The 10,819-nt window shown below is 34.7% G+C and overlaps 2 protein-coding genes across 3 annotated transcripts; both read right to left on the bottom strand.

The window, feature by feature from the left end:
- Positions 1–3,653: 3,653 nt before the first annotated feature.
- On the bottom strand, positions 3,654–5,844 carry LOC133864104 (methyl jasmonate esterase 1-like). 2 transcript variants are annotated; one of them, XM_062300320.1, is made up of 3 exons: positions 5,416–5,837; positions 4,937–5,074; positions 3,654–4,048 (listed from the first exon to the last, which is right to left on the bottom strand). In XM_062300320.1, the coding sequence occupies exons 1-3, from the start codon at positions 5,776–5,778 to the stop codon at positions 3,770–3,772; spliced, it is 780 nt and encodes a 259-aa protein (XP_062156304.1). In that variant the 5' UTR covers positions 5,779–5,837; the 3' UTR covers positions 3,654–3,769. The 2 variants fall into 2 exon arrangements, with proteins under 2 accessions (XP_062156304.1, XP_062156305.1); XM_062300321.1 differs by lacking the exon at positions 4,937–5,074 and having other exon boundaries at positions 5,416–5,844.
- A 2,890-nt stretch (positions 5,845–8,734) lies between these two features.
- Positions 8,735–9,903, bottom strand: LOC133864219 (methylesterase 10-like). Its single transcript, XM_062300496.1, has 3 exons — positions 9,511–9,903; positions 9,280–9,393; positions 8,735–9,174 (listed from the first exon to the last, which is right to left on the bottom strand). Exons 1-3 carry the CDS (start codon positions 9,871–9,873, stop codon positions 8,893–8,895), a joined length of 759 nt encoding a protein of 252 aa, XP_062156480.1. The 5' UTR covers positions 9,874–9,903; the 3' UTR covers positions 8,735–8,892.
- Positions 9,904–10,819: the final 916 nt, after the last annotated feature.

Below are 10,819 nucleotides of genomic sequence, written 5' to 3' on the forward strand. Positions count from 1 at the left end.
AGCCCCTACAAAAATTATAACAATATATTACATTAAGATTGTACAACATTGTAAATTAACAATAAAAAATGAATGAAGTGTAATCATGTACCATAACTTACTTTCTGTCGATCTGAAATAAATGTTGGCCTGCTATGCTGCTCATGGTTTCCAAGATCGGATACTAAGGTTTCCAAAAACCATATCCAACTGTCCTTGGTCTCAGCTTCGACTACAGCATAGGCAATTGGATACATATTATCATTCGCATCTCGTCCAACAGCAGCTAGGAGTTGCCCCTTAAATGGACCTTTAAGGAAGCACCCATCCACCCCTATAACAGGTCTACATCCTTCTAGAAAGCCTTTCTTCATGGCAGCCAGGGAACAATACATTCTTAAAAACTTTGGATTGACCTCAAGCATTGGCCTATCCACTTTCATCACAACACAACTTCCCGGGTTGGTTGATCTCAATGTCTCACAATAGTCCCACAACTTCACATATTGAAGCTCATGCTTTCCAAAAATTTTTCTATTAGCCTTTGTTCTTGCCCTATACATCATGCTTGGATTTACATCCACCCTCCACCTTTCTTTCACTTCATTCTGAATCGCACCCAAAGGCATGTTAGGCTGAACTCTAAACTTGTCTATGAGTTTGTCAGCAATCCAAGTGGATGTGACAATTGAGTTCTTAAATTGCCTGCAACACAAATGTTCACTTTGCATAGACCTTATCTGAAATGTCTCTTCATCAGGCAGCTTTCTGGCATATACTCTATAATTACAATTTGGTTCCTTACACACAACTATACACTTTTGTCTCTCATTCCTTTTAAATGTGATGTCCTTCCCCCTTTTAAGATTAAACATCCTAATAGCCTCCCTAAATGTCCGTATATCTGGGAATTTCATCTCTAGTTCCAAAACTGGATCTACCATGTCAACTGAATGGAACTCAGGCCCTGGAGAAGAGGTTATTTCACATTCTTCATCACTAGGTACTGGTGAGACAAGAATGTCACTTCTACCCATATCAGAGTTATAGTCATCATCAACATCTTCATCAACATCTTCATATGTCATTTGGTCAGCTTCAGTGTGGTCCCCATCTTCACTATCATTATCACTACCCTCTTTACTACTCTCTTCACTACTCTCAACCCTATGATTATCAGGTTGTACATTAGATGGTCCAGCACCCGCACCAACATCAACATCAAATAAGTCTTCATCTTCACTTAACTTATCTGCCCACCAAGGATCATCAAAATTAACCCTCCCTCCGTATTCATCATCGTCTTCACTATCCTCTTCACCACCCCCTTCATTCCCAAAAGACACAATGTATAATTCCAATATTACACGCCCAGTATGGCAAGCAGACAGTGAAAGTACATCATGGTCTGAAGTAATTAAATACAAGCCATCAACAAGATTCTTCCCAGGATCTTTAAAATACATTAAATCCCCTGGCCTATACCCATATTTCTTACATATACCTTCAATTTCAAAATATGATAATTTATCAAGGTCAACCTTCTCGTGATGCACTTCAACTTCACCACCTACATACACACAACCAAACCTCCGATCGAACCTACCCCCATAATGAACCTCAACCACCAATTCACTACTTCCCATCCTATGAGGTCAATGATATAAAACACAATAAGTCACATATATAGTGGAATTAAATAAAAGGGAAGAGTCTTGATAACATCAACCAATATATATATGCATACCAAATCCTATGGGGACCACTTACAGTTTTTACACCCACATGTCACCAACCAACAAAACACAAAGCACTTTAATTTTGAAGCAGCTAAAACAAGAGTCTTGATAACATCAACTAATATATATGCATACAAAATCCTATGGGGACCACTTACAGTTTTTACACCCACATGTCACCAACCAACAAAACACAAAGCACTTTAATTTTGAAGCAGCTAAAACAAGAGTCTTGATAACATCAACTAATATATATGCATACAAAATCCTATGGGGACCACCTACGGATTTTACACCCACATGTAACCAACCAAAGCAAAACACAAAGCATCACATGTCTAACAAAAACCAAACACATAGACTCAGTAAAGGCAAAGCACATGGACCCAACACCACAGAAATTCGTAGCTGTATAAACCCTAAACAAAACACACGGACCCACGGACCCAATAAGTGAAACCAACTTTCGACCTTGAAAAAGACACCCAATCATTGAAAGCAAAATCTGCAACTAAAAGAAAGGCATAATAAACTAACTTCAAAAGGAATTTGATATTCCATAACAAAATACGACAGAATCTCAAATTGCACAAAACCCTAATTTGAAAAGATGAGTCATTTAACATACCTTGGAAATTAACACCACTTCGATTTAATCACGAAACTTTCCCCAACATTGTCGATTGTCGTTTTGCTAGTTGAAGAAAACCCACACAGGAAGGCGAAATCACGAAGGCTGAAAGGAACACGGATAAGGTGTGTATAAACCCTAAAGAAGACGACGAACGGGTCTGTGCTTTTCGGCTCCAACTTTTAAAAATGATGACTTTTGTTCATCTTTTTTCATACAAGTGTAAAAGACACATGTGCGTTGAGAAGTAGGGCATTCTCGTCCGTTTACATCACTAACAGGCACGTGAACGGCACGTGAGACAAATTTCGTTAATTCAAACGGTCGATTTGGACGGATTCCCTAAATTGAAAATTTTTTATACTTAATGGGGTGCAATTAACAAAATTGAAACATCGGTGGTAGAATTGCAAATTGGTGACAACTTCATGGGGGTAAATTGAAGTTTTCCCAAAAATTAATTAGCAAATACTTTTAAAGTATTTATGCTAATCTAGCATTCCATAGCTAACATAAGTGATATGTGCTATTTCTTTTTTTTTTTTTTCAAATAGATCAATCAACATATGCCGCTTATTAGATACAATATTCATATATTATAATTTTTCATCAACTTTAATTCAATCAAGGACCACCTTCATCACTTGATTTTTCTTCTTTAATAAATGAAATTGTATATCATGTTTAAAAAAAATCAAAGCATATGAAACATAATTTAATAACTCACAGCGGAGCCAACGGTTTTACTTCAAGATCCTCCAAAATATGTTAAGTCACCACACACCAACTGGGTGTCATAAAAGACGATCAATTCAGCATGCACTCTAGTCTGCAATAATCTTCAGCAAAATGGTATTCTTTGCACACAATTAGCAATGTTTATTTTTCTTTTACAACATAAATAATCATTCACATTTGTTATAATTAATCGATGTGAATGTTCTCCAACAAACTCAGCACAACAAAATAGAAATTGCTAAGTTCTAAAAATCTATAAAAGTCTCAACTTTTATTGTAAGATTCGTGACCTAACACAAAAAGATTATTTGACAAGCAAATTAAATAATACAAATTTGAGTTCAAATAATTGAAAAATTCTTTTTGTCAAAAATATTTTCACTTCCAATATCTACAAATGAAATCAAGCTTTTCTTCTGACAAATAAATCAGATAAATTTTTTTTCCCAACAGAGTCTTCATCTTTTCAACCACTAATTGATTTCATCTTTCTTGTATGCGAATTGCATACTACAAACTCCAATTGTATTTGACTTCTCATAAGTTCAAATACCATTGTTATCACCTTAATCAAAATATTTGTGCAACCATCAACGTAAATCAACCTTTAAGATTTAAATACAACAATATTAAACCTTAATAATGAAATAGCTAGCAGAAGATAACTAACTAAATTCATTCACTAGTATTTCTCAGCAATTTGTTGGAGAGAAAGGCAAAGTTCATTGGGTTTTGAAAGCATGATCATGTGGTCAGCTCCTGCGATCGATTTCACTTCTTTGGGTGGGCTCTTCTCAATCATCCATCGCTGAAAATCTTCCTTTAGCAGCTCATCTTTATCGCACACTATATAAACCCGACTTACTGACCCGAATTTTTCTTCTGTCAGCAGAGATTCCATTGCCAAGTCTTGCAAGAATAACTTACTTGGCTTCACCAACATTTTGGCTAATTCCAAATCCTGCATTCAATAATTTAATACACCCGTTAAAATCTTTTGATGTTCTTAGCTATCAACTCTAAGGGTGATAATTCGTGTTCGTGTGTTGGATTTGAGTCGTGTTAAGGCTTGAATATAAAACTATATAAATCAATTAGCTCTAATTCGGCCTATTTAACTAAATAGGTTAAACCATCCCTCAACAGCTCGATTAGGGTGTATATGCGAGTGAATATTAACCCCTCACATCCGTTATCCGATATCTACACATACGAATACGGATGCGGTTAGCAAAAACCACTATCCGCATATTCGAATGCGGATAGCGGTTTTAAATTATACAAATATGGTTATAAACCGCATCCGCGTACCCTTTATATATAATATATATTTCTTATATATATTATATTTAATAAATTCACCAAAACAACATTGTTTTGGTGTTTAATACCAAAATAATGTCGTTTTGGATTAGATATAGGTTATGTTTACATTGTTTTGGTTGGTTGTGTTGCTTTCTCATATAATACTTGGGCAAAAAGACAAAATAATATGAAATCAATATATTTTCAAAAAATTCGGGCTTAAAAAAAAAATTAAACAATCTTAAAACACTAAAAATCGGCCTAAATTATTTAAAATAAATTTTAATAAAGACCCGAAGAAAGCCTAAATGATTAAAATAAGTCCAAAAGGCTCATTACATAATATGCTGATTATAGATAATAACTGCGCGGATGCGGTTAGTAAAAAATAATGAGAATATTGCAAATTAATAATCGCATCCGTATTTGCATGTCCTTACGGCTTAACTCTAATTCACTAATTTCGTGTGTCTAGTTTGCGAATAGGGTAAAAATTGTCAAACCCTAGTCGATCAGCTCATGTGAAGTTGCTTACGGCACTCACCTGCGCTTGGCAGTGTTGGTAGATATTGGCTGCCATGAAATTCGGTCCACATATTGCCCAAGTTGGTGGGTTTTCTGGTCCATGATCGAAGGAGAAGTACAAATCCAACAGGGACTCCTTGGGGGTTCTCTCAAAAAACTGGTTTCAAAAAGCCACCAAAAAAAAAATCTTATTTGACGAAATTTTTTTTTTTCCCCTCTTTTCTAAAATAAAAATATTAATAAACAACTCAAAACACAATACATTTACAATATACTCAAAAACAATTTTCACACTTTCTAAAAAAAAAAAACATTTAAAAAAATTAAAAACGGAGTATTATGCTAAATATCATGTTTTTTTCCATATACAAGACTACAAGTTACTGCTAAAATATTGTGAAAGCAGCCAGATTAATTAATGTTGGAGATTCATGTCGATCTGTGCAAGGTTTTACATTGTGAGTACTTTGGTGTCTAAAGAAGCTAGGACTACTCTACCTCTTGCACCAGAGTAGCCGGTGGAAATATAATATTTGGCATAAAGGCTGTGACAAAAACTGCCACTAAGATCTTATCTGGGAAACTCTCCATGGCTAGGGAAATGCCCATGCCTCCATAACTGTGACCCACCAAAATTACCCGCTCGTCGTGTGGTAGAGAAGCTATGGAATCCATCAACGGTTGTAGCGAATCAGAAATGGAATATACCTCATCTAGCCGCCTAGGGTCGACTCCGCTAGAACCAAGGTCCAGGGCGGTGACACGGTGACCAGCTGATTTGAGCAGCGTGGCAACCTTGTACCAGCACCATGCTCCATGGCAAATTCCATGAACCAGAACAAAGTGCTTCGAATTCACCATTTTAATTTCCTTGCGGCTTGCAGTTTGCTATTCTTTTATTTGGTGTAAAAGGAGGCTCCTTTTGGCTTTTAAGGAGTCCGACGACACAAATTTAGATTAAATATAGAAAATATAAAAATATAACATAGGGAAAAGTATACAGTAACTTTCTAATTTTTGTTTAGGTTTTATTTATTTATTTATTATCATTTTTCAAATTTATAAGGTTGTTTTTGTCTTATTGAACATGGTTTAGGGACAAAAAGACCTTGAGAGAATTGGTAGTTTGACAGAAACGTAACAATGTGAAGGTTGTTTGAAAGAGAAATATGTATTTTTTCCTATAAAATATATATATGTAAAATATAAAAAACCTAAACCAGAGAAAGAGTTCACAGAATTTAAGGTAATTTGGCTTAAAGGCCCACGTATATATCTACTTTTAGAGAGTGTTTGAGAGATCAGCTACATCTTGACCTTATTAACTTGTTCCATAATATAGTAAAAATTTATATTTATAGGCTATATAGATGTACAGTACAAAGAATGTAAATCTCGTGATAATGATCAAATTTCTGTCATCATGATATAATGAGTAAATTTTGTTATCATATGGTAAAGAAATTATATAATTTAAGTAGAGAAATAATTAAGTCTAAATAATTCATTCAAGAAACTTTACAAACATTTTACAACGGCGGTTTAATATTTTGGAATTACGTACCAAGTGGCGTCTGCACTTTTGTCATCATTTTTTTTTTTTTTTTTGTCTACCTTATCATCATTGGACTTGCTTTTGAGAATACTATTGTCTTTAATAATTTGATGCGATACATTTAATTATTGTGTTTATTTGTTGTATTATCTCCTTCTGTTTATTTATGTTTTGGTGTTTGGCCCTTATGATTCAATATATTTGTCAAATCACTTTTAATGGTGGCTTCGGCTTTATGGCATCCGTGCCTCGAGTCAAAGGACCCGCATCTTCGAAAGTATTATTCCCGCGTACTTACATCCATAGTTTAAATTTTGAGTTCCTCAAGCTCTTTTATATTTGTGGTTTTTATTTTTTGTTGTGATCGGTTTCTGTTGTAGATATATATATATATATATATTAGAGCATTCTTAGCAGGACCTCTATTTTAAATTTTTCAATAAAATTTAGTGAAATTTTTTTTTTAAAAAAAATCTATTTCAACAAATTCTCTATTTTAGCTCTTGTCAAAATTCCACTTTAAATTTGGCTCACAAATTTCATGAGCTATTTAACTTGTAATCATTTCTCTATCATTTCACTTTTTACTTTTTATTTCTCCTCATTTGTTAGGAGTGGTAGATTAAAACGAATAAAAAATTAATATTTAATTGAAATAGAGAAATATTTGAAGAGTTTGATGTAAGAAATTTGTTAAAAGTAATAGTTAAAAATTAAAATAACAAAAATATATTTTTTAGTTAAAATTTAAAGAGCTTGTTAACAATGCTTTTATCAATAAGGTACAAATGATTTTTTTTTTTTTTTTAAAAGAAAAAAATAATAACATGAGAAAAAAACAACAAGATGGGACAACTATCTTTAAGCTGAGTTGTAAAAGGAGCATCAAGCCAAATAAAGTGTACAACACCAAGCTACTCTACCTAGCCCACCACTGCAAAACGATAAAAAGAGGCTTGAGAATTGAACGGAAAGAGGGGAAAGGAAAAGGAGGATAAGGGAAAGGTGGTGGAGAAAAAGTTGTTTCCACAGTTTGATTGAACAGATCGAGGAAAATAATTGGAAACTGATATGGAAATAATTGAAGTACTCGTGAAATAGGGCAGCCTCATTCTTGGAATCCTTTTTTTTTTTTTTTCTTTTTTTTTTTTCTTTTTTTTTTAAATGTTCATACAAGAGAGGAAGGAGAATTTGAACTAGTGACCTTCACTTCATGAGACATGGTCCTCAACCAATTGAGCTATCCCTTTGGAAACACTTGAAATCCGAGTTAGATACTATTAGAATATATTATTGCCTTTTTTATTAGGACTTATTTTCTACCTTAATTAGTCTAAGATCACTTGCCCATCACTTATAGCCTCTCTATAAATCGAGGTCTCTTGTAATACAAACATATATAAGACTCAACACAATATAGTCCTTAATATATTTCTGTTCTCTCTTCCGCTATTTCTCTCTTTCACATATATTATTTACTTCATATATTTATTTTAACATGATATCAGAGCTATTTAACATAGTTTCATATATTTATTTAACATGGTATCAGATCAAAAGTCTTGAGTTTAAACATTGACTCTGTCATTTACCTCTATTTTAATTAAATATTTCACATATTGAGCATCACCTATGAAAAGGTAGTTTGAGCCTACACGTGAAAGGGAGTGTCAAAGTATTGATTAAGTGATTAAATTTACCTATTCCTATTAGCTTAAACTTTTGGGATAAGTGGTGATTTAACATGGTATCAGAGCCAATTCCTTCCAATTGCCTTTCTCAGCCGATTCATGCCTTTACAATCCGGTTCAAGCCTCCTAAGACCCGATTCAGTGGGTTTTAGGCCTCATAATGAAGACCCGGTTCTGCCTCCAAATTTGTCAAACCGGCCCAAATTCGTCAACCCGGCCATGCGGTTAGACTCGATTCTGCCTCAAAATTTGTCAAACCAGCCCAAATTTGTCAACTCGGCGCAGTAGTTAGACCCAGTTCTGCCTCCAAATTTGTCGAACCAGCCCAAATTCGTCAACCTTGTCCAGCGGTTAGACCCGGTTCCTTGGCCCAGCTGTCCAAGCCGGCCAAATTTCCCTTTCTTTTTCTCAAACTCAATCTTGCACGTTGAGTTTGACAGGAGATGTTATAATATATTATTGCCTTTCTTATTATGACTTATTTCCTACCTTAATTAGTCTAAGATTACTTGCCCATCACTTATAGCTAGCCTCTCTATAAATAGAGGTCTCTTGTAAATAGAAACATATATAAGACTCAATACAACGTAGTTCTTAATATATTTCCGTTCTCTCTTCCGTTCTTTCTCTCTTTCACATATTTTCTCTATTTCAAATATTTATTTTAACATGGTATCAAAGCTATTTAACATAGTTTCATATATTTATTTAACAGATACTAAAATTTGTCTACTGGTATCTCCCAGCAACTTCAAGTAACATTTGGCAGAGTTCCTTGGGCTTTGAGAGCATGACCATATGGGCAGCTCCTCTAATTAAATTCACTTCCTTAGGAGGGCAGTTCTCAATCATCAAACGCTGAAAATCTTCCTGCATCACTTCATCCTCTTCGCAAACTATAAAAACCCGATTGATTGACCCGTATTTCTCTTTTGTCAGCATACACTCCTTGGAAAAGTCTCCCAAGAACATCTTAGTTGGCCTTACCAACATGTTGGCCAGTTCCAAGTCCTGCATGCAAATTAATTAAAGCACATAAATAATTAAAACAATCCACAAAAATATCGTATAGTAGGAATTAAAAGCATGCATGATCAATCTGCTTGAAATGCTTGCCTCTGATTGGCAGTGGGAGTACATCTTGGTCGTCATATAATCCGAGCCAAGGGTTACTGAATCCCATGAAAACTGGGAATCCAAAAAGGATTCTGCAGGGTTCCTTTTGAAGAACTGGTTTCCAACGCCCAAACAAAAGACAGAAAGTAAACACATGAATAAATTAAATATCTCTTCTTAAAGCACTACAATGATATATTAGGAAATGAGTAACTTTTTTTTGTTTTTTACTTCTTGTATGAGAGTTCCTGGTGGAGACTCTAAGCTTGGCATATAGGCCGTGAGAAAAACTGCCATTGAAATTTTTTCAGGGAAGCTCTCCATGGCCAGAGATATACAGAGGCCGGCGTAGCTGTGACCAACCAAAATCACCGTCTCTCCTTGAGGGAGAGAGGCCATGAACTCCATCAACGGCTGCAGATAGTCCCAAATAGAAATGACCTCCGTCAGCTGCTTGGGGTTGATCCCAGAAGCGCCAAGGTCCAAAGCAGTGACACGGTGACCAACCTGTTTGAGCAGGGTGACAAGCTTGTACCAGCACCAAGCCCCATGGGAGGCTCCATGAACTAAGACAAAGTGCTTCACACCCTCCATTATCGGTTTCTCGCACTTATTGCTTGGGGCACTTTCTCAGTTTATATACAAGGATTTTGACCAATAATTATTACAGTAAAAAATCGTGGACGGCGGGAAGAAGGAAAGACGTTATTTTTTCTAGTGCCTTTTTCTTTGTATCTATTATTACAGTGGACGTCTATTTCGACTTTCCTTTCCTTTTAAAGCAAATCATACATGCACGCATTCACGCGTGCACCGTCAACCCCGACCCAGCTCTCAAAAATAAGAATTTTTGTACGTCAAGTATTGTTAAGTGTACATAAAAAATAAAAATAAAAAGAAGAAGAAGAGTGTCTTTTAAAATTATAATTTGATCAATTATTTATTTAATGATAATTTTAAAAATTATTTTATTTTTTTATGAACACTTAATAAACAGTTAATATGCATTTAAAATTACTCAAAAATTAAGTATTATCTTGGTAACGTACACTTTGTGGAATATTGGAAAATATTGTGAGTAATCCTAATTCCTATCCTATATACTCAATTATCTGACTAAAACATTAGCATTCTTTTTTCTTTTTCTCTTATTGAATAGGAAAAAAATGTTACAATAGTGGACATATCCACTTCTAATTCAAAAGAAAGAAGAAGTAGACGATCTAATTAATGAAAAAATGATAGGCTCTCTAACAATAGACTCAGACTAAACTAAAAGAGCGCCGAAGTAATTACAAAGCTTAAAAATTAAATAAGACAAAACTAAACATTAGCATTCATTACTACGATAATTGGACTCATAATCAAAGTGCTAGACATTAAACTAGGCAACATTAGCATCTTTGTTGTTTTTTTGGGCTTATTTGTTGTATCCATCTCCCTCAGTTTACCCCTGTTTTTGTGTTTGGGTCCTTGTGACTCAATACACTTGTGATATCACCTTTAATGGTGACCCCGGCTTTGTGGCATCAGTGCCTCG

This window comes from Alnus glutinosa, chromosome 3, assembly GCF_958979055.1.
Source record: "Alnus glutinosa chromosome 3, dhAlnGlut1.1, whole genome shotgun sequence".
Taxonomy (NCBI): Eukaryota; Viridiplantae; Streptophyta; class Magnoliopsida; order Fagales; family Betulaceae; genus Alnus; species Alnus glutinosa.